The sequence below is a fragment of the Myiozetetes cayanensis genome, unplaced genomic scaffold (assembly GCF_022539395.1).
Source record: "Myiozetetes cayanensis isolate MyiCay16 unplaced genomic scaffold, myiCay2020 scf4, whole genome shotgun sequence".
In the NCBI taxonomy this organism is placed as follows: Eukaryota; Metazoa; Chordata; class Aves; order Passeriformes; family Tyrannidae; genus Myiozetetes; species Myiozetetes cayanensis.
Window position 1 is genome coordinate 38,960,293 of NW_026087631.1, and position 24,951 is coordinate 38,985,243.

At 36.3% G+C, this 24,951-nt stretch overlaps 1 protein-coding gene across 4 annotated transcripts in view; it reads left to right on the forward strand.

The window, feature by feature from the left end:
• The window catches only part of PRUNE2 (prune homolog 2 with BCH domain), a 137,112-nt gene that overhangs the window by 38,115 nt on the left and 74,046 nt on the right, over positions 1 to 24,951 (forward strand). For all 4 annotated transcript variants that reach the window (XM_050329682.1, XM_050329681.1, XM_050329679.1 and 1 more), the window contains exon 6: positions 2,220 to 2,314. In XM_050329682.1, coding sequence (XP_050185639.1) covers positions 2,220 to 2,314 — 95 coding nt within the window. The remainder of the gene's footprint in view (positions 1 to 2,219; positions 2,315 to 24,951) is intronic.

The window sequence follows — 24,951 nt, forward strand, 5'->3', positions numbered from 1 at the left end:
AATCATGAAGTTGTGATTTCTGTTGAGGAACTACTAAACTCATTAATAATCTTGTGTTGCTTTTACAGATAAAGTTAGCATTAATTAATGTGTCAACCCACATGCAGAAATTGTGCTGAAACTACCTACATGGTGTGGAAGTGGAATTTGTCTGAAGTTTTACCAAGGGCTGTGTACAGATGAAGTGAATTTGACACCAGACTAAGATTAAGGAAGCAGTGGGAAAATTGCAGTTCTTTTTTTTTTCTTCTACTAGGAGCATCAAATAGAAATACTCAGTGATCAAAAGTGGGAATGTTTGAACCCCAAATTTTGTAGCAGGCTTTTGAGGGGATGCTCTAAAAACCTGAAGACAATTGTTACAAGAACTCTTAAATCTTTTTACTGGCATTTGCTATCAAGTTGTTACCAAAGAGCGAGTATTAAATTAATGAGATATTTCTTTGTTAGATATGTCAGTATGCACAGGGTCCACGCAGACACATGGTCTTTTTTTACCATTTTCTATTCACCCATCTGCAGAAACCAGTCGTAGAAATTCACACCATCAGCCTCAGATGGCTGCCCATGCTGGTAGGTATCAGCAGAATCTGAGGTGCTGCTTCCTTTGCCCTTTCTTTCAGTGCAGTTGCAAGCTAGGTTAGTTCAGGGCAATAAATCTTCATATAGTTCCCTGAAGTTCTTCCAGGCAAATAATCGTAGTTCAGAAATTAACTGAATGCAGTCTAGATTGGAGAGACACAGTGAAAGTGGCTTTTATGGAGTTCTGTTCTTAGTTCTGCCAGTTGCCTAGGAAGATGCTTCAGTAACATTTGTCATGCACTTGGCCCATGAAATTTTCCCTGATATCAAATGCAAACTAGGTATAAGGTGGGCACTGTCATGCCCTTTTTTTATCTCACAGCTGCTGTTTTCTGTATGTTGCAAGGTACATATTTAGCGCTGCATTTATTCATATGACATTTGTATTATTAAGGTGCTGCTGAGTTTCTGAAGTCCTTTGAAGGTTGTAAACTCTGCTGAATATTTTACCTCTTCTACCTATTATTTGAGGCAGTATTAGAACATTTCAACAAAACAAAGTTCTCAGTTTCATGCAGAAAGAATGATTCAGTGGCCTGAATTTATTTGTTATTTCAGAACCAGTAGGTTGCAACCCATCAGAAAGTCTACAAGTTATGTACAACTATTTTTTAAATGATGGATAAGTAAATGTTCATCTTGTCACTAGACTGAATGCAGTAGCTGGACTCTGTACAGGAACAGTAATGAAAGGAGTCATTTCTTAGGCTTAAGTTTGTATTTTTTTCCCTTTTAAAGATCAGTCAGGCAAACACGTTTTGGATATTATGCTGTTAACCTTAAAAAGTCAGTGGACATTTTAAATGCCACCCTACACTGGGGTACGTGGCTTGCAGCATTCTTTACATAGACATTTCGCTATCGTGTCTCTTTTTTGTCGTGTGATATGACTGTGTTCCTCTATATAACATGTGATAATTTTTACAGCATTTTAGGCAGACATCTTCAATTAGGGAAACTTAATCACTTGGATTTTCAGTACATTGTGCTTAAACATATCAATATGTCTAGTTGCAATGTCAAATGATTCCAGTTTTACACAAATGTTTGTGATGATAATGTCTGTATGGTGCATTAACATCTACTCAGTTCATTAATGATTTGATATACATAAGAAAAACCCACTGGTGTTATCTCTTTATGAAAAAGGTTAGAAAGGTTGAATGACTTTGTGCTTAGAGAATGTCTTAAATGCTTTGCTTCTGAGTATTTTGTAAACACTGTAATATTCCACTAAGGTACTTTTCAATATATTGCTCTTCCTGAAGTATTTTATGTTAGTAATTTCATATTAGACCATAGGACTGGTTGTCTATACATTCATCATCAACTGGAGTAAAGCTCACTTGAAAAATATAAGCTTCGTTGCAGAAGACTAAATTCTTCATCTTTGTTGTTAATGTGTCCTCTCCCTTAAATCTCCTCCTTTCTTAAAAAAATCCCTCTACAAACATTAGCATGGAAATGTTAATATTGGTTCCAATTTTCTCATAGGATTGTCCTGAAATACAGAAGCCTCAGCATTCAGGTCTAAGCTGTGTTTTTAATTTGTGTTTTTAAATTTTTTAATTTGTGTTGATGCATCTGTCAGCTGTAGATATTTGTATATATTGAAATTCCCGTCTTTTCTGAAACAGATGTGAGTATTGAGGAAGTTATGCTGAAGGATCTCAAGGAGATTTCAGATGGAGAAATCAAAGTAGCAATTAGCACTGTGCACATGACACTGGAGGTAAGAGGAAACTTAACATAGTAGTAAACAGCCCTATTGCATACGGATGCAGTTCTTTAACAAAGATTTTGAACATGTTTTTTTTCTCAATATTATATATGAGCAGAATTTTCAGTGATTTAATTAACTTTGGTAGAAGCAGTAGCTGTTTGTTGTCTGACTTATGTTATTATGCATCTGATTGTTCCCTCCCATTAGACTGTACCATGGTATGTTCAAACAATGGCATAAGAAAATTGCAGCCTTTGGGTGAATTGCAGTTGTGAGCTTTCTGTCATACTTCAGTAGGTAGTTACTAACTAGGACTTTGTCCTGCCTTTCACTTACAGTATGGTATATAATTTATAAAGCCATTCTAACACTCTAGGGTTTTTGAGAGGGAGGGATATGCCTTTATGCCTTCTAAAAGCCTATCTTAAAACTGTATAGTGAAGTGTAATGAAGTCCATTGCCACATTGCCTAAATTTAATGTCTGTTACCAGAAAGAGAAGTATCTCAATGGGGGAGAAGTTTGTAAAATTCTGATCTTCTGAATCAAAACTATAGATTTGTTTTTATGAGTATACCTGAGACAGCCTGAAAGCAGCTGCTTTGGTCTTTCTTGAACAGTCCCAAACATTGTGTAATTTCTTAGGGAAAATTCTTGTGTAATAAGTTTTGTATCATTATCTCAAGACAATTTGTGTTATGGATGTCAGTAGCTATCTATCTGAAATACATACTAATGTTACTGGCATTTATATAAAAACATTAATGCTTAGATCACTGAACAATTGTAACATGACATTATTATTTCTGATGGAAGTTTGCATACTAATACACTGATTAATAAGAAAACTAAGACTGAAGAAAATCTCAATAACAAAATCACTTTTATATAGTGTATATTTGTAATTTTCAGTCTCTTCATTTATCCAAAGGTCACCCATATGTGACGTACCTACATAAAGTATTTGAAATGCAGAAGAAGTTGTCGTCTTGTAATTTTGCAGTTAATTTTAATCAAAGCTTTTTTTACCTCAAATGGTACTAAAAAAAGGAAAATATCTCTTGGATAGTTCTTACTCCTGAGATTAGCTCAGCTGGTTTGAGCATGGTGCTAATAGTGCCAAGGTTGTGGGTTTGATGCTTGTATAGGACATTAATTTAAGAATTGGACTAGATCCTTGTGGGTCCCTTCCAACTCAGAATATTCTGTGATTCTCTTGTATGTCCTATGAGATTTCTTACAACATGTCTCTTGTAACTTGTTCTACGAAAAATAAGGTGCTTCTGTGGTTGAAAAGTTTGTTGTGCAATCCAGCTAATAATTATCCATAGGTTTCTCCTTGCATACTAAAATACACAAAGCAAGTTGGGTAGCAAAGCTTCAAGAAACGAAACAGAATCGATTAGTTTCTTGATTAGTTTCTCAGTTTGTTAAGCAATCTTTACCACCAAACATACACTGCTTTATGAACCATTTGATCTTGAAAATTATGGCAATGTTGGGAGGAAAAGGGATGAGGAAAGAGTATGTTAAGAAAAAAAAACAAAAACGAAAGAGAAAATGGGATTTAAAAAAATTCCTAATAAAATCTTACTCTTCTTTTGTTTTAAGTGTTTCTCTTTTCCTGTCACTTTCGATGAATGATGGACAGAGCCAGTAATTAGGAGCTGGCTTTAGCATTACATTTTCTTTTTATTTCTTTTTCTTTTAATCACGTTTCATAGACTATGTAGAATGCAGACCTTGGCTCCACAGATCTAAGCACCAGTTAAGTATGGCTGACCTTACACTGCTACTCTATATGCTCAAATTAGTTGTAACTCAGAACTCATCTTTTTTTTTTTTTTCCTGAAACTCACAATTTGAATTCAGCAACATTATGTTTTCATAGTCCTCAAAACAGGCAAATTTAAATTTTTTTTTTTCAGTGATAATGTAACATTGACCATGATGACATACCTTGGTCAAGGAGTGTCAAGATCTGGTGGTCAAGTAGTACATGTTTCATAATTGCTTTTCTTAGGACATATTTAGTGGCCATTGTGGAGGAAAAAGGATAATCAGTGGCATGTAAGAACAAACTGATCAGTGTTTTACTGATGTTAGGATGGTTTTTAGTTTCAGTCTGTTAAGTACTTTTATTACTAGTACTTTTATTACTAGTATTTTTTTCAGGAAGTTACAGACAGCTATTTGCTATCTGTTGTTCTACTGTGAATACTTTGCATCAGAAAGGGCTATGTTTTCAGGGATGTAACTGCTTTTTTTTTTTCTAGTTGCAATGTTTGCAAAGGTATACTTTGTACCAAAGGGACTCTTAATTTCAAAATTGTAATGGAGATCAGTTTCGTACTTGCTGTACTTACTGCTCTTTGTTAAACATATTCTGAACTCACTTTATAGTGCTTGACTAGCAAAAGACCATTTTTACTTGCTCTTATTAGAGCCAGGGATCATGGGTAGTTATTTCACCCCGTATCAGAAGCACAATACATATAAGGGAATTAGTAACAACCCTATCCAGACCTGTCTGTCTATTCAGTTTAGAATTCTGTTATGAGCTCAGAATACACAAACTTTAATGACTTCAGGATTTTCTCAGCAATAATAATGGTAATTTGTTATTCAACCTCGAAATTGCTCCACAGGCATTACCTAATTAAATATTAAGGGAATGTAAAGAAGAGGTTTGGCAACAGGTGTTGAATATTTAATGTGTTTGCTTTTTCAGAAGTATCACAAGGTCAGTTTTTTTAAAATAATCAACAAATATGCAAAGGTGTCTTCCATTAGAGTGCTTTCTGTAGTGAAGTCATTTTGTGTGGATGTCTTTAGGTTTCTGAATGCAGCTTTGCATTCTTGAGACCTTTGGATATGGCCTTCCTGGATTTATGTGGCATAAAAGCTGTAAGTTGAAATCAGACCTGTCTCTGCAGTGACTGGCTGTCAGAGAGCATATACTACTTGGATTTCATATGCATAGCCACTTTTTTTCAAGAGAATCACAAAAGAAAAGTGACACTGCCTAAATAACGTTTATTTTTGTTGCTTTTTTCAGAAAGTTTCCCCAAGTCATAATGATTACTTGTAGGATATTGTAGCAAAATTCAGTGCATGTGTTACAGTTAATTTCTGTTACATTATGCTGTACCCTGTGACTGTATTTTGCTTCTCCTCTGCTGGAATTCTCTTAGAAATGATAAATATCTTCTCAATATGACTTTCTGTGAAAGTAATTTCTTTTTCCTAAGAAAGGAATACTTCCTTTGTTAACTGAACTCTGTTCTCTGCTTTCTTAAGTGTAGTGCACTGGGAGAACAATCCTGATTTCATGAGTGTTCAGTTTAGTTGAAATGGCTCATGATATCATAGATTAATAATGTGTTTGTTGCACTAAGTCTTTTATCTTTTGATTCATGAAAATTTGTTCTAACTATTCACAGAACTTTCAGTAACTTAGTAATATAGAAAATCAAGTTAGTCCATGAAGAAGCAGGTCAGTCAGTTGAAAATAAGATCTGTGATCGTTTGCTACTGACTGATACAGACAAGGGAAAATGTGTGTTCTGAAGGCTGACTGATCTGTTGAGGTTCTTGTTCATGTTTCTGGCCATGGCATCTACCCACTTCATAAAGACAGTTTCCAGGTTGTAGAGACTGTGTAATCTCTGTGGCACCTCTACAGGCGTGCCAAGCAAATGGTTTAGATAATGTGTCAGAGCCTCAATGGAGGCTGCTACCACCAGCATTTTTTCCTTAAGAAAGTGACCTGAAAATTCATGCTGTCACAGTAAACTTGACTGTCCTTAGGTAGCCTCCAGTAGTCCAAATGTGTTGAGGATGGTAACAGTGGAAAGTTCTGTCTTGTAACAATGTTTTCTTTGTGGCTTTGTACCTCAGAGAAACCCACAATGGCTGTTCCAGCAAAAGTAACTTAGGAAATTCAGAAATGTTTGGGTGCATGGTGGATCTGCTTCTTATGAAAAAATAGTCTCAGAGAGATGGTTTAATTTTCAGGCTATTTTGTAGTATTAGTAAGGCGTGCCACTATGCTACTAATTGGGACAATTGCATTTCTGTATTGTGAAAAGTGATGCTTTTAATACTTCTGTAAAGCAAATAAAGAACCTCTGTTGTAGCTGAAGCATGTCAAACAAGTGCTACGTAGACTGTTGCACCCAAAGAAGCGAAGTTACAACATGGTTCTTTGACAGTTTGAACTTTTGTTGTCTGTCTGTAACGATTGTGTGTATATATTATGTGCTGGGAACTTTCTTGCAGTATAAATGTAAATGTGTTTTAAATAGCATCAGATTGGTCCATGAATTTGTTTTTAATGCTAAAAACAAAACAAGAAGCAACCCCCAAGTAAACATGTTAACATTTAATCTTCCAGTAATGGAATGGGAAACGAAATTCTCAGCAACTTAAAAGAGCAATGTGGTTTGGAAGTATTTTTCTGATGCCTGTTGTGAGAAGTTAGGGTATGTAAAATAAATGATGTATGGAGCTGTAGGAATGCGAGTTTTGCAGGCTACCTTATGTCTAAGGAACATTAAACATAGGGTTCTCGTTTAGCAAATAAATAACCATTCATTTCAATGGCTGCATAGTCTGGACTTTTGTGCATATTTTTGCAAAGATGAGAAGAGGCCATTAGGGATTTAATATAAAATAAATCGCCAAGGGGTCTTCTTGTAGTCCTAGTCTTTCTGCCACATGGTGTGTCACTAATGTGCATAAATGGGCTTAAATGAATTTGTTATCTGTATTACATTTGCAGTATGTATATATTTATATATTATTTTTTAATTGTGTTTAAAAATAAAACATTAAATACATCATTTCTGAGAGTTGAAAACATACCATTTGTAAATAAATCAACCTTAATTAAGGTCTTAAAATGTCAGTGTGTGAGATATGCCTTAGGAAAACTTAACATATAATACACAAAGCTTGAACATACTTTCATTTGCCTTTTTAGAAGTATTGGGTAAAATCATCACCTCATATGACTGAATAGTGCAGCCAAACGTGCATTAATGTAAATATCTTACTCATGTTTAAACATCGGACTGCTGTCTTCTGGAGGACAATAGCTGTTCAGTTGATGCCTCAGATGAGCCAAGTACCCCAGCTGTAATGAGTACAATCCAAAGTGTGGAGTGATTAGACAGACCAGCTGAATTCTCTGTTAAAGTTAGTTGTCTCTGAAGATATGAAAGGAATCTGGTGGGGAGAACCACTTTTAAGTGGTTGTTTTAAGTGGTTGCCTTTGCAACCAATTGGGGAATAAGCCAGGCCAACTAGAGCAGCAACAGCTGTTCTTCAGCCATCTCCCAAGATTAGAATGAGATCAGCCACCTCAAGAATACGTATACCAAGGTACACAGCCTCAGGAACAAATACTAGGAACTGGAGCTCTAGACCCCATCAGAAGGTTACGGTATTATAGGAATAACTGAAACATGATAGGCAGCTCATATGACTGGAGGATTACGATGGATGGCTATAGACTGTTTCGTAAAGGCAGGCAGGGAAGTAGAGGGGGCAGAGTTGCACTTTGTTAAGGAGAACATTTAATGTATAGAAGTCAATTACAGCAACCATATCAACCATATCATATAGGAAACCCTATTAAATGCTTCTGGGTCAAGATTAGAGGGGTCAGATCCAAGAGGGATCTTAGATTAGGCATCTGCTACCAACCTCTAAACCAAGAGGATAAGGGCAAAGAAGCAATATCTGGGTCACTTAAGCAAATTTTAGATAACAGATCCTGGTGACTTCAACTACCTATAGATTTGTTAGTAGAACAATACAGCAGCTTACATCATCCATGAAGTTTGTCATACAAACGCTAGATGTGCCAACCAGGAATCAGGCACTGCTGGACTTGCTACTCACAAACCAAGGAAACCTGCTTTGTAATATCTCAGTTAGTGATGGCTTTGGCTGCAGTGATGCCTATATTGTGAAGTTTGGGGTCTGACTGTGCACGCTGAAGGTTAGTACTAAGGTAAAGTTTTTAGATTTTGGAGAGCAAACTTCAGCTTGCTCAGAGCTCAGCTGTGAGGGAAGCTTCCATGGAGAATAGAGGACCAAGCAAGAGCTGGGAGTTTTTCAAGACCACTCTCCTGGAAGCAGAAAACCAGTTTATCCTTTTTAAAGGGAAGGGGAAGGGAAGCAGGTGGAGCGAGACCCTTTTTGCTTAAATGTGACCTTCTGAGTCTGTTCAAAACCAAAGAGAAGCATACCAGAGATGGAAAAGGGAATGAATATCTGTTGAGAACTATAAGGGTGTTGCCAGGGCATGCAGAGATGCAGTTAGAAAAGCAAAGGCTCAGCTTGAAGGGAAATTAGGAAAGGATGTCAGGAAGGACAAGAAAGGGTTCTTTGGGTATGTAAACAATAAACAGAAACAGAAGGAAAATATTGGCCTGCTGTTAAACAGTTGGAGAGCTGAATTAGTCACCAACAATGCTGAAAAGGCAGAGATTCTCAACACTTCCTTCATCTCTGTCATCACCAGCACTTTTGGGCCTGGGAACAAAAGTCCAGGTTGATGCAAACACAGACCCAGTGTCAGTGAGAGAAAAGTTGGTGTGTGAGCTATTACAGGAGCTTGGCCCCTGAAAATCAGTAGATGCTGACAATATCCATGCAAGGGTGCTGGGAGAGCTTGATAAGGTTAGTGTGAGACTGCTCTCTGTAATCTTCAGGAAGTCGTGGAGATGGGGAGACTGGAAGAAGGCTAATACCATCCCCATCTACAAGAAGGGCTTAAAGGAGGATCCAGGAAATTATAGTATATGAGTCTTGCTTCATTATCTGGAAAAATTATAGAACAAAGCCTCCTGGGAACTATTGCAAGTCAGATGAAGCACATGATTGGGAAAAGCCAGCATCAGTTCACCAAGGGCAAATTGTCCTTGACAAAGCTGATCACTTTCTATGGCAAAGTGTTCACTATGGTCCTTTGCGATATGAAAAATGTAAAGTTGTAAAACTGGCCAAGACCATTATACTTATCAACCTGTCCAACTCAACCTGTGCTGATTTATTCAGCTGTCATTTTTGCAAGGTATATTGGATTATTTTACACTATACTGCTGTCATAACTCATGGTAAGCCAGAAGAATCAGAGATTTTTGTACTTGTAGTATTACTTTAAAAATGCACAAGGTATACAATGGTATCAGGTCTGCAATGGTATGTATTTAGGATTGCAGTTATTTTTGTATCTGAAGAAATTGGATAAATGTCATCAGTTCTAATCTGTGTGACATCTGGTCTAAAATGGACTCATGCTATTGTTGATGATTTTGCCTTTAATGGTTTTGCTCAATCTTGGTTCAAAAGTTAATAAACAAAGTAAAATAACTCTGAGAATTATTAAAGGAATAAGCATAAACATTAATCTACTAACATTACAGTTTAAATGTGCTTGTTTTTACAAGTACGTTGTTCAGAAAGATAAACTGTGGGGTTTTTTTATCACTTATGAAATGTGTTTAAATGAATTAAGATGGTGAAATACTGTAAAATATGCACTATCAACTAAATAAAATGCTATAATCTACAGTATCATTATTGGACTGCATTTCTGACTTCTACAAAGCTGACTAATTTATCATTTGTATACTCTTCTGGTTCTTGGCAGTGGCACTCAGCTTAGCTGCTTATGGGGCATAGACATTGACAGCGGGAGGTGCTGTTTTCAGAAACATTCAGCATAAAGAGTTGTTTCTGTGAAATATAATACACTTTAAAAAAAATTCAATGTAAAGTCTAATGTGAACTTTTAATATTTTAAGATCTTGCTATAATGCATGAGAATGTAAGAACCGTTAGGGATGACAATATGAATATTACAGAAATTTTATTTTCTGCTATTTAGTTTTTCTTTGCTATTGTGTGGGAAAAAACTGTTTAGAATATTGAACTGTTGGTCCAATATTAGAATGTAATTCTAACTATAAGTAAAAGGCCTTATTTTTGGGCTGTGAGCTGGTAGTGTTGCATTACTACAGAGGTCAGCAGTTCTGTTCCCAGGAAGGTAAGAGAGATACAGGGTATTTCTAAGCAAATGCTCTCCCTGGTGACTCCTTTTGTGTTTTTAATTTAGAGATTTAAAAGTCATGCAATATTTATTTAGAATAGTGATATTTTGATGCAGAAAACCAACAAAATACATCTACTGTGTCTCGAAATATTAGTTTTGTTCCATCTGTTTGGCAAAGCATGTCCCTGAGACACCTTCTGAACTGGAATTGTAAGTGAAAGCTTAACGCTTGTAAACATTACAATAACCTGTGTTTTTATCATGCACCACTGAATTTTATAACTTCTACTACATATCAGAAACCTATTCCTGAAGCTGTTGGGTATTTTCAGATGTAGAAAGATTTTGGAATTTAGAATTAAGCAGAACAAACGCACTGTAAGATTTTTCAGCATGTTTGTTCTCTAGTTAGATGACAGGGAAGATCCTTCTTCTGACTCTTTGTGACTGGCTAGACTCTCAGGCTCACTTAAAGTCAAGTGTTTTGTCTAACTGAAAATATCAGGGTTTATTTAATTTGATATACATTTTATTATATTTTATTTATAACACAGGGATTAAAAAAATACAAAAATATTCAAGTTGAAAGCCCTCAGCCCTTATTTGAGTTCTTAAATTCAGAGTAGCTAATAAAACCAGCAGTAATTCTACCAAAGAATGCAATTTTCCTTTCTCTCTTTCTAGGAGAGAGATAAAATTTTTTCAGAAAGATCACCACTTCTGTATTCAGAGTTATTCACAGCTTCTGTAAATGAAGTGTAGTTGAAACAAAATGTAGTCTTCACCATAGAACTGCTGCATGAATGTTATTTAGCAAGAAATATAATTTCTTCTGAAACTCCATAGCTAAATTGCTTGTGTAAATTTTATTTTTGTATTTAAATGAATACAGGTTAAGTCTAACCTTCAGGCTCTTTGACCCTAGAAAGACCACCATTCAAAACTCCTATATATATTGCAAGTACTTCAACATCTTACTTTTTCACCAATTTTTCTTTTTCCATACAGACTTGATAAATAAAGTATGAAATGAAAACACCTTCAAGGTATTTCTGCATTGCTTTGGAAATAAAGACTTATATTATTTTTTCCATAAGAGACTTTATATATTAATTTAGTCCTGAAACTGCTGCATTTCTGACATGATTACGTCTTTAACCAAAGTTGCTAAGTACAGATTGAATTTATTAATTACAATAAAAGAGTATGAAGTGTTAGAGCATTTTGTGTTTTGAAATCTGTGGATTTTTTTTAATTACTTTATCTGAAGAATAAATCTCAATATTTTGAGTTTCATAACTTTCTCCATATTTGTGATCTGTGGTTAATAACAAAATCATCCTTTGACTGAAAACTTAGCTATGGATAGGTTTTCTTTCCTCATGCTACCATAATTCTTGTGATTTTATACAAATCCACAGAGTTTTCATTACTGCTTAGGTTTAAAAAAGAAAAAAGGCAGAACAGGGTACTTTCTTCAGCTATGATCATGTAGCTCTCAGTGCATCAGAATTTCTTATGCCTGTTGGGTGTTGGTCTTCCAGGATTCTTACAGTCCCCATTCTTTCTGAACAGAACAGAACAAACCACTTTTGCTGGTAAGAGAAAAGTTATTGAGGCCACTAAGTTTATGCCAGAGGAAAACTGTGGCATCTGCTTATTTTATTTTCCCCAAACAAGAAACATCATAGTTTTTGTATTGCAGTGATGGGGAATTGAGGCATATATACAACCCTCACACACTTGGGAGGATGTTATCATCTGTTCTGTAAGAAAGAATTAATAAACCTGAATACAGATTGCTTGGTTCTGTGGCTCAGGTCAAACAGGATTACAGACTTGGTGTTAAAATGAAAGAGAGAACCTGGCAGAATTATCTGTCTTAAATACCAGGTGCTTTTTCTTCTTCCTTAGCATGAACAACAAAATCTGTTAAAGAAAATCTCTTTTTCCCTGAATTCTACCTTTGCCAACAAAATGTATCAGTTGGTATCTACTGGTTTTGGCACTTTCTGCAGAAGGATCAATGTCACTGCCAGATATATTGTAACAGACTGCATTGCATCATTCCTCTCTTGCTGCTGCTGTTGTCTTTTTTGTAGTCACCTTTTCAAAGAGTTCTTATAAAACATGATTTCTCTCCCTCCTTTCTGGAGGAGGGAGAAAAAGATGTAGGCTTACAGAAGAAGAAAGGTAAGAGTAAACAAGGTCCACAGGGAATGGTCTTCAGTCCAGTCTTCTTTATTTTCCCCACTGAAAGGTTGCCAGAGACATATAGTTAGTAAACTGTGCCTGAATTCCACACCCATTTTTTTTTTTTTTTTTTTTTAGATTTCATAGATGCCAGACAGGTGTTTGTCACAGGCTAGAAAGGAAAAAGATTGGAATAGACCAATTTTGTACCTCAAATGGGAACTATTAGGTCAACTCCTTGGTTGGTAGAACACCATGGACTTACACTAGCTGTGGATTGTTTCATCAGAAGAAAGATTTGAGAATGAGCAACTGTGCAACCAAGAACTCCTGTAACTGTGTTTTAAAACCAAAAGTCTTAACTGAGCACTGATTTAAGTGTGATTTCTTTTGGTTGTATTTAGTTACATACTGAATCATATTCTACTGAAACGGTATTGTTTTGGTCTAAAAAGTTCATCATCTCATCTTCTCTATATAAATAATCTTAGCTGAGTTGCTTCTTGGCATTTGCGGTTAAACAAGACTTTCTAAATAAAGAAGCTAGAGATAATTCAGAAATAAAAAAATGATTTTCCTTTCACATCTCTCAGTTGAGTATTTGCCATATGGGTTGCTCAGCATCACACTCTCAGCACGTCTAATTTATGGTAAACACACAGTGAGTGAACAGAAAAAAAAGGGCAACGAAAATATTAATATTCTCCCCTCACTCTATTTTTTTCTTAAACCTAGCTGAACTTATACAGGTTCAGCCTCTACAGTTGTGGCATTTAGCTGAGTATGTATGTATTTGCTACTCTCCTGGGAGTTTGTGGAGACTGAAATGCTGCACTTTTCTTGTCATGAGACTGATTTGTTGAAGCTTGCACGGCAGTGTGTAAATTATACCTTCCTTGCTCCAGCCTGGCATGCTGCCTGCCGCCCCAGGGCTATGCTTTCTCCATGAAGGGCAGTTGGTGAAGACATTGCTTTTCTTGCTGTGGTTTGGGGTGCTGTAGCTTTTCCTCCACAAGAAGACCACCAATTGAATAAATGTGTTCATCTTCTGGGCCACTGCTAGGATTTGGATGAGGCACGGAAAGCAATCTAAAATAAATGGTATGGATTTTTCTCAAGACTCACAACTATGAAAATCCGCAGCATAAATATTTTGAAAATCTCCTATCTCCCACGAGTTCTTGGGGCTTACTCTTACTGTTGCTTTCTTTGTCTCTGTGGGTTGCCTTCTTCCTTTAGGGACTTTGCTGCCCTAACTGTCCTTCAAGGTCTCTTTAGAACTTGGTCATCCCCACACCCTGCATATATCAGCAACCCAAGTGAGCACTCTTTAGTCAGTGCTTCCAGCTCAGAGACTGAGTCTTTCTTACAGGTGGGTCTGCATTGCTACATTAAAAAATACCCTAAAATATCTGTTTACAATGAGAAGCAGGCATATCTGATCAAAAGAAACTCCATGGCATAAGCAAATGCGTTGTTCTGAATAACAGAAATTGCTGCCATTATGCAGTTGATATTGTAATTGCAAAAGGAAATGGCTACAAAAGGAAGTGCTTTTAAAAAGCAGAGGTTTGTATCCTGCCTTCTGCATTATGGTTATACAGTAAACTTTTGTAATGCATATACTTTCCTTTCTATCTGGGTACTTTATGCACATTCCGATTCTAGACGAGAAGGTCTTGGGGGGGCTGGTGGACGAGAGCTGGCGTGACATGAGCTGGCAATATATGCTCATAGCCCAGAAAGCCAGTTGTGTCCTGGGCTGCATCAAAACCAGCATGGCCAGCAGGTTGGGGAGGGAGTTTGCCCCCTCTAGTCCACTCTCCCTCTACTCACTATCTCAGGTGAGACCCCGTCTGGAATACTGTGCTTTGGGGTCACCGGCGCAGGAAGAACATTAACCTGTTGGAGCAAGTCTGGGGGAAAGCCATGAAGATACTGTGAGGGATAGAGCACCTCTCCTCTGTGAGGAAAGGCGGAGAGATTTGGGGTTGTTTGGCCTGGAAAAGAGAAGGCTTAAGAATGACCTAATTGAGGCTTTCCAGTATCTGAAGGAAGCCTACAAGAAAGATGGACGGAAACCGTTTACAAGGGGATGTAGTGACAGGACAAGGGGGAACGGTTTCAAGCCGAAAGAGAGCAGGTTTAGATTAGATATTAGGGAGAAATTCCTGGCTGTGAGACTGGTGAGGTACTGGAACTGGTTGCCTAGAGAAGCTGCAGATGTTCCATCCCTAGAACTGTTCAAGGCCAGGCTGGATGGAGCTCTGAGCAACCTGGTCTTGTGGAAGGTGTCCCTGCCCATGGCAGGGGGGTTGAAGCTAGATGATCTTTAAGGTCCACGCCATTCTGTGATTCTGTGATAATTCAGAACTGTTCATGATTTGGATTTAGAAGAAAGTGCGATAGTCCGGCATTGAACAGTCATGATATAATTTCCTTTAGGCAACATTTCTTCTAAGTCTTCAAGAGGAAGTATTCAGTTTACAACACCTACAGGTATTTAGTTCAAATAAATACGAACATCTTTCATTGGATCCTTCAAAATGTTTGTCTCAGCATGGTTGCCACAGGCTGCCAGTGTGATCCACAGGTTTCATATTTAGCTTGTATATAAGTAATTGCAGTTATGTTTGACTTCCCCTTGTTTTAGTCTTTTGAATAGGGCCTGTTTTGTCTCTCTCCGTGTTATTGGGTATTTTATACTCCTCTAGTGTGCTACGTCTTCTTGTTCTTCTCTACAAATTATTCTGTAAATACTTGTAGATGAATAAATAGAAAATATTGGTTGTTTTATCATCTAGTGTGAATTCTTTCTTCATGTATATCATTAGCTTTTTTGTTTATAGTGTTCCAATCAGTTACACTTACACAGATCCTACAAGGTAATGGAGTTGTTTTTTGTAGTATAAACCAATATCTACTCAGAAGTCCAACGTCAGCCTCACTTAACTGTGGACTTTGGGCATTGGCAGCGTACAGTAAAAGTCAAAGTAGGATTTTCAAGATACCCAGGTGGACAGAACCATGAAAGTAGTCATTTTACTAATTCCTATTTATGCATTTCAATTTCTACAAGTAACAGCCGAAGTCAGTTCCTATTGCCACTAGTGACTATTTCTGACTCTCTGGTTTTTATACTTGGGCTACTTTAGAAAACTGTTAATTTACAGTGTCTACTGTCAACTCAAAGTGGTTGGGAGATTAAAGTAAATTAAGTGAGGAGTGATCCTTTGTGTACTGTACAGTCAGTAATCATGAACTCATATTCTGAACACATTTAAAGCAAGATTGATGGCTCTATTTTTGATCCATATGACAGACTCAAAAAGCAGGCATATTTTTGAACGTCCTTCTTCACCACCAGTGATGTATCCGTGCTTGATGTCACTGTTCTTCACAAAATGTGATAATAATGTTACCTGTTAACATAAAAACAAAGCTTTGTTCTGCAGAAGCATCTGGAAATGAATAACCACAATATACTTAAATCCCTTAGGAGCACATGGTTTGGCATATACTGCTAAAAGTTCCTCATATTTAGGAATTCTTCTAAGTGAAATACTTATTTTGTGTCTCAGTTGGTGTGCTTAAAGGAATATTCATTTCTCAGTGGTAACATGGAATTTGATTTTTTAAAATGTTTTTTATAAATCTAATGGATTGAAACACTTTTAACAAAAAAACTATATACATTTCTGGTCCTAATCTTATTCAAAGGGGTTTTATGGTTCTGATTCCAGCCTTTTCTCATGTTTTATGTATAGGTAAATCAGAAGGTTATATCTTGTCCAAGCTAGCAGGGAGCAGATCAGTCCTTTTCTCTGACATCCAGGAAGATGACTGGTTGAGCACTGATAAATGGATGTTTACTGGGTAGATACTGCAGGTGATTTGAAAAGGAATTGTCTACAGCTTGGGAAGAGGGTCATGCTAACAGCAGCATGTGCTAAAACTTGAAAGTTTCAAGGAACTGATATATGAACCTCATAAGATATCCTGGGTATTTCATGCCTGCAACTCCTTTATACTTTAAAATTTTGAAGTGTGGTTATTCTTTTGTAGCTCTTTCTGCATAGAGTCAGGCAAAGTTTCTGCCATGTGAAAGTGTACCGTACATTTATGCCTGTATGTATATTATGTATATATGCACCACATATATCTGAGACATATGAGCTGTCTACCTGCCATTTAATGTGCAAGTCTTGGTATATAGAAAATTAAATAGACTCACTCTGTTTTATCTTTATTACCCATTTTCTTTATTCTAATGAAATTTGGTGCTTAATTCTGTGTGTGAGTGTGCATCTAGATTTCTGAGTCAGATAATGAGAAATAAATTTATATTTTCCTAAATTTCATAATTTAGGAAAGAAGGCACCTTGCCAAAGTTTCTTGTTCCAAAGAAATGGAGAAAGGCCAGAGCTGCTGCTGATGTACTGTTACCAGCCAGAAGTACATTTCTCTCTTAAGTTTGACCATATGCAAGCAGTAAAACTGACTCAGTTATTCTCAGTAGTACAATCCTTTTCCAGAACAGATTCTGTATATGATTTGTCCTAAACTTTGCTATTGACAATGCAGATTTCAGAGATGGAAGAAGCATTATGGGTAAAAGTCAACTGAAAGGGATGGATTTTTGGGTGCAGAGTGAGTTAATGTATTCTAGAGGTAAGGTACAGTCCAGTTTCCACTGAGGGCAAGTGTAATTGTAAGCAGATGAGTAGCAACGCTTTTATATCAGAGACATAGCCTAAGACAGCATCTTATTTTATCTGCAGTAAAATATTTTAATTTTTCAGGAAAAACAGAATGAAGATCAGGATGTAGAAATAATGGCATAATTCCACAGATCAAAAATCACATGCAGATACAGAAAAGATCTCATATTAGGTCTTAGTTAATAGTGTTTCAAAATTACAAACGGTAAAGTTAAAGCTCTGCACAGAAATAAAAATTATTTAGTTACAGTGGGCAAATGATGATTTTAACAGAAAAGAGCTTATTTTGGGTCAGAAGTTAGAAGCTGTTTCCCTGAAGAAAAAATTGCCTGTTTCCCACTATCTGTATACTACTGGTTTTCCTAGCAGTCTTAAAGATATCCCACTGGTAAAGCTTTAAAGAAGAGGACCTCTTAACCTCGTGAAAAAGTTAGTTGTTTGGAATGTTGAATGCAATTATATTGACATATGGTGATAATGTGATAAAGCGTAAGGGTTAAAGGTTGAAGGAACCATGGCTTGGCAATTAGCAATGTAAATGAAACATTCATTATCCAGCATGCTGAGAAGTTGATGAACTGTACAATAAATCTGAGCCCAAGTCACTACTGAGATAACTCATTTCAGACATAACGGTATTTATTAGAATCCTAGACATTGTTTTGCATTCTCTGGTGAAATATCTTGCTATAGAAACATTTTCTGCATTGATTTATGTGAAGTAAATCAATACTAACAATTCTCCATATAATGTAGAATAAAAAAGGGAGAAGCATGAAAGGCATCAAAACTCATTCTACCTGAAAACGTGTTTGATTAGATGTATTGGTATCTCTTCAGTGCATTGGCATTATATGCCAATTGGTTGCATTGGTATAACTCCAGTGTAAATTGTCTTCAGTGACTTACATTAACTCATCTGAAGCCATTTTTTCTCATCTTATGAGATATAATTGAAATCTGAATCTGATCTAGTAAGTAGATAGCCAGTTATTCAGTTTTGTAAAGTGCATTTATACATAAGAGGGAGTAATTTTTGGTGAGAACACAGGAGGTAGACTTATTTGAGAGACAGTGCAGAACATGTTTACTCTGTATTTATAAGGTCTGTGAAGATGAGGATTGAGTGTTATCAGGTGTTATTATAGTTAGCTGTACTTGTGTCTCTTTTAAAATAATGCTTAGTGCCAATAAAACTAGACAGATAAATTTATTAACTTGATAATAGCATTGGTAGATTATCTTTCATTCATTAGACAGTCCTATGAACACTTAGGAGGAGTTTTTAATAACAAAAATAAATAATGCATAATTTGTTCAGTAAAAATGAGAATTTAGCAGAAATCAAGACATGGAAATATACACTAACTTTCTTGCCAGTGAGACAAAAGAATTTTACTTCCAAGTGATTGGTGGAGACAGGGTACATATTTGGTTTGTGCTAAAAAATGTTGAAGATGTTTGTGCCTTTCTAAAGGCTACCACTTTATCATGGCCGTAGCAAGTAATATGTTATGTTTTCTGTTCCAGCTTTGTATCCATTTGGCAGTGTTAGAAATTTTGCTTTGTATTTTATTTTACATGTAGTTCCCACTGTGGAACTGACAAATTTCTTACTATTGAGGCAAAACAGATGTGTATGAATGTAGGTATGTATGAATGACATATAAACTCTTGGGGAGTGTAACATAATATGCAGTTTTCGTGCTGCTTCTTTGAAATGTTATTCTTATCGATCATTATGAATCTTGACAGATCACATAATGATTTATGAATTGAGAAAAGAGTATTCTTTTAATCTTATCTATGAGTATCTGATGCACATAATTTTCATTTCACTCATCAGTGTCAAGAAATGCAAGAAATGCAGTATTTGTTCAGTAGTACAAGGAAATATAATGCATAAAATTTAATAATACTTATTCTATGCGGAAAAGATAGCATTCCTATATGTATATATAATATGATAGGAGCCCCTGGTGGTCTAGGGGTAAAGGCGCGGCGCTGTCACCGCCGAGACCCGGGTTCGATTCCTGGTCAGGGCCACTCCTGGGCAGGTGGGGCTCGTTAGCCCTTAAAGGCAATCCACCTACGTCCTAAGGACCTCGCTGCCACCGTCCAAGCTCGCTTGGCCCCGGCAGATGAACCTTAGGATTAAAGGGTGGGCTCAGTTCCGCGCACACTGTGTCTCACCTAAAAAATCCAATGCGCAGGCTGGAAGGTGTAAAGACCTTCCCCGGATCTTCACTCGTGAAGACTGGCCATTAATAATTAAATATAATATGATATATTTGCATACTATGCTGTTCTACAGTGAAAGTACAAGGAACATGCAAGAGAAACTCTTTAGAGTATTGGCTCCCTGCTCCCTCCCCTTCCTTTATTGTACAGAAAACTACTCAGAGAGTGAGCTGATGTGGTATATACATACTGAAGTGCTGAGAATTGCTTTTGAGTAGTAGTCTGTAAAATATCTTGTACCTTCAATTTCTTCTTGGAATCTTTCTAGTTTTATCATTCAACTGAAATTTCTGTGGGTCAGCATAGTACACAGGGGAAGAACACAAGATATGTTTGAGATCCTATGGGAAGCATGTGTCAGTGGTGAGAAATAATCTGAGTTCTTTAAATAGCAATTTAAACTAAAAAAGAAAAAGTCTTCTAAACTTCTTGGATTAATTGAGATGACTGAGTATTATAAGTCCCAAAAATAGGTTGCAAAACAGTTTTTATTGCAAGCTCCGCTTGGTTTCTGCTGTGGCTGTGTCGGAGCATGGCTGTACTTTGAAACCCAGATTGTGGGACCTTAACACTGGGTGAAGCACAACAACCAGAATACTTGTTATAAAGACAGATGCACATGCTGTGTTTAACACAGCTCTGCCAGAACTGAGAATGTAGCTAATAATTTATTATAAATTTGTAAGAAGTCAGTGTAAAGTATTTAATAACTCCAAAGGTGTATTTTTATAAAAATTCTCTAATTTATCTAGCTTTGAATTTCTTTGAATATCTACATAATGTTTCTGTGGCCATTACTGTATTGTCCCATAACAGTTAGGTGAGTTTGAAGCATTAAACTCTGAAGTATATAATTGGTCAACCTTTACCCAGACTTTTAAAATTAAAAATGAGCACAAATGAGCTAGTGTTCTGTTACTTATCTTTCCTTTTAGAATATTTCATTATAACATCCCTGAATAAACTTGCTGACTCATATATCTACTATTGGAACAAATGGTGTTTGGAATTACAGTATTTGTAAAGTCTTAATTTTCTGACTACTTACTGTTTGGCAGTACTGGATCAACTTGAATTGAAATGTGTAAGCAGTAGTCTTTATGTGTGTTTATCCACAAATATAGTATTTTGAAAAAGAATATATACAGACACTGTTGAAATGTGGAATTCAGTGTATATATACAGGTTATATACAGTATATATGAAGTATTTGGTACATATACAGTAAAAACTACAAGTACATTAGATTTGTTTAAACAATTTTATTTCAACAAGCAGCTCTAACAGTAAACAAAAGTTGAGACCTCAAGTCTGAGTGTTTCCTTTACTAACTTCTAGGTGGCTTCTTTAAGTACTGTGCTTTCAGTTTCCCAGCTATTCTCTAAAAGCTATTAGAATTTTAAAAGAAAACTTCATGGAGAGGACTAGTCTTCTTTCATCTCCCATCACAGCCTAATTTTACATTTATTAACCTTTCTTTGTCATGCTTTTAGCTGAGATTGAAATTTCCTTTTGGCCAAAGGTGAAAAATCCACCAATCATTGTAGTGTCATGACACCCAAGACAAGTAAGCCAGAAGACTCTATAGTCTTTACTAACTTTCTGAAGCAGAGACCACTTACGATGATACCTCCGAATATGTCTAACTTACTGCACACTGAACAAACCTTCTGGTAAAATCACAGATGAGATGAAGGAAAAATAAGGCATTGGGAAACTTTTAGGATATTAATATGTAGGTACCTGCACATGCAGTGCGCACTTTTTAGATGAGTTAAGGCAGGATTCATTTTTATGGCATCCAACAAAATTAAATGTGACATATGGGTAAGTTCTTGAAGTTCAAATTTAGAGCAGTTTCTCATCCTGCTTACTGCGTAACAACTCCCCTATGGAAATGACAGTCTCGGCTGAGAATTTTAGTGGTAGCCTTCCTCTGTTGAAAATTGGAGCCATCTGCTGTCTGAAGAGGGCATTGCTTAAGGTAAAGTGTGTTACTTTTCTCTCATGTCCTTTTTCCTCAAAAGTTCTCAGGTGCTTGTATTAGTAGAACATTTATTAACAACAGGGAAGCAAAATTATTTAGGTCTAGATGTTTCTGGAAAAAAAACTTATCTATTAGTGCATATACTAAAAGGCATTCATCCAGACTTCAGCATTAACTGCTTTTCAAAAATTTTTATTACATAGCCAGCTTGAGAATCAGGAAGAGAGTTGGACAAACAGCAATCTGTAAGTGTGCAAAGTCTAAAAAAGTCACTCAATAAAATTAACAGTTTCTCTACTCAGTTCATAGTTAGCTTCCATTACTAGTTATCTTCTCAATAATCAAAAAAAAAAAGCGCAATCTCATTTCATACAGTTCAACTCTGAACATGACTCAGTGGAAAAAGCATTCCAGGGTCCTAGTTCCCTATTTCTTCTGATTTTGTATCTAACAGATATCAAAAAATACTTAATTACACATTAAAAAAGCAAAGCAAACCAACAAACAGACAAAACCCCCAAACCCAACCCAACCAACCGAACAAAAAACCCCCAAAACAACCCCACAACAAAACAACCAAAATACCAACAAAAAAAATTGCTACTCTGAACCTGGAAAAATGCTGTTTTGATTTTGTATCTGATAACTCTTCCAGATCATATCAAACTTTGCAAGCCTCTCAAGATCTTTTTCCTCTAATGCTTCTCCACCATTTCTGCAGGCCACATTGTGCCACTACCTGCTGGCCAGTTATCCCAGTTATGCCCAGTTATGTACTATGCTTTAAAGTCTTACACAGAAGACATGGAAGTAAACAAATAATCATGTGTCAGTTTGAGACATAAAATAGGATATAATCCAGGCAGCTGTTTCTTAGTTGCAATGAGCTATTCAAATGTGGGAAGAGAGAAGAAACATGAAAAACACTTATTTGCTGCTAGAATCACAAGATACACACTAATTAGTTTAGCTTGTAAAGTTCCCCATAATTTTGATTTCTGTGGTAGTTGCTCATGTCTTATACACATATACAATCACATCCAATGCGAATAAGACAGCATTTACACGTAGGTTGAACCAAATGATTATAAATGAATTGAGGGATGTCTCCTGGGATTGGACATAAAGGTCTTGTAAACTGAAAATTTTATAAACAAACAGCTGTTGGGAAAATACCATTATGCTGTAATAGCTGCTATTAAAATCCATTAGCAATCTTGATGGCCTGTTTGAATTTGATGCATCATTTGCTCTGACAGCACTTCTTTCTAAACAATTTTGTAAAATATATGTAGATTATGAAAGACAGTAGTAATAAACTAGGAGATTAACACTGAATACATGTTTTACTTCCATGTCCCAATCAAGCTTTGAAGAATGCTGTGTATCCTCCAGTTTAAATGTCAGCAAACAGAAACACATTAACCTGAACAGCTGCAAAGCTTTCTCCATCACTGTGGGAGAAATACACAGCTCTACAGAGATGAAGTATTTCCAGGTTAAAAACCATGTTTCAGGCAACAAAATAAATCTCTAGTGTTTTCTAAGAGTTTGTGTGCTCTTCTAATTGATGCCAAACTGTCATTCTCCTGCTCACAGATCCGTATACCACAGTGGATACCAGCTGCCATAGGGGTAGGTATGGCATGTAGGTCATGCTGCTTCTAAAATTAGGCAGACTTCTAATGAGATTTTGAAAAATCTGTATGCCAAGAACTATCTGAAAACTCTGCTTCTAAGAACAGTTCAAGTGTCAGTGATAAAGCTGAACTGTCCCTTCAGAAACAGGTATGAGAACACATAGAGTAACGTGTCTGTGTCTAGACAGAAGCAAGGATGAGCTTACTTTGTTTGTAGATGCTGCAAGGGCACCATCTGGCGGGTGAACAATAAAGATTGGTAGAGCAATCAGATTTAAATGTCTTTTAATCAAAAATTTTTTGGTACTGTTCACATGCAGATGACATCATGCTTGTTATTGTACATACTAAGTTTCCTATTTCTTCCTGTACCTTTTGTTTTTCGATGTTTTATTCAATTATTCAATGAACTCTACAAAGCAGAGAATTCTTTGTAAGTATTATTTTGGTATAAACTCCTACCCATTTTATGAGTAACCGCTTTTCTCCCCTCTCCTTTTATCTGTTCTCAATTTTTTTGTCACATCCTCCTTCTCCTCACTGATATCTGTAAACAGCTGTTTGCTAAAAGGTGTGGCAGAAGATGCCTTGTCTTGTACTGTTTTCTCTTATCACTCCTCCTCTCATTCCTGGTGGACGTTTAGTGGTCAAAGTAAACCATACCCTGCATGTAAAATGTTGTTCTCCTGAAATATACAGCAGAGCTATGGTCACTCTCCTTTGTAAAAGAGAAATAGAAGGGTTTGTGGTTTAGTGTAAAGAGACTTAAGTCAGTGTCTTTATGTTCTTTTAGCTCTGGACCACTGTGTCTCATTATCTTTTGCAGTTTGAGTGTTTACAGTTTTCTCTTTTTTAAGGATTAAGATACAGCTCCATCAAAGGAGCTGTAGGTCTGTGATACTGCTGTTTATTCTGGTGTTGTCTTAACAGAGTTGCAAGAAGCTAAAACTAGATTAAATAGTATATGCACTATTTAACATGCATGTTGTTAAAAGAGCCTTTACTTTACTACTTAACAGCTGCTATGTGGTTCTGATATTATGCATTCCACTATATGCGTCTCTCTAGCGTTCAGCGATAGATGTTCTTGTAGTGCACAGTGTAGCAGAGGTAAAGGCCTTGTGTCATTCCATATGGATTTTTTAAGTGTTTCAAAGAAAACTGGATGCTTTTCGGAGCCTGGCTATCTCATTTACATGTTAATGTTTTTAATGATATTTTCAGAAAATAAATGAGGCCCTGAATTAAAAGACATCAATTTCACAGGGGTTGATGTGAGAGAATTCTAAAAATGAGCCAGCAGAATAGAAAGCCTTAACTACAGGCCTTATTAATAAGGTTTATTTTTACTTCCATGAATTACTTCAGTTCTATGAGTTGAGTAATATCTGAATACATTTTAAGGACATCTTGCCTGAAGTATAGTAGTAGCAGTTTGACCAACTTATTTTAATTTCCTTCAGTGTTTAGACAACACAAATTCAAAATGATAAAAAATTTTATTTAAAACCTTAGTTTTGAAACGTCAAATTGTCAAATTTAGTAAATAAGCTGCTTGTTTTGTTGGATGAAATAGTGCTTTCACATTGCTGAGAAGTACTAATTTCTTTCCTTAGTGTGTTAGAAAGATGGCTCAAGATTTAAGTGCCTGGAAGAAAGCTGTAACAGTGTGAGGAGAGTCAGCTGTGCTAGCTGACCAGTGAGGTAGACGACCAGCTTGGTTGAACAGGGAGATTCTGAAGGAAATTAGGGATAAAAAGAGAGCTTACAGACTATGGAAAATAGGGCTGGCTACTCAGG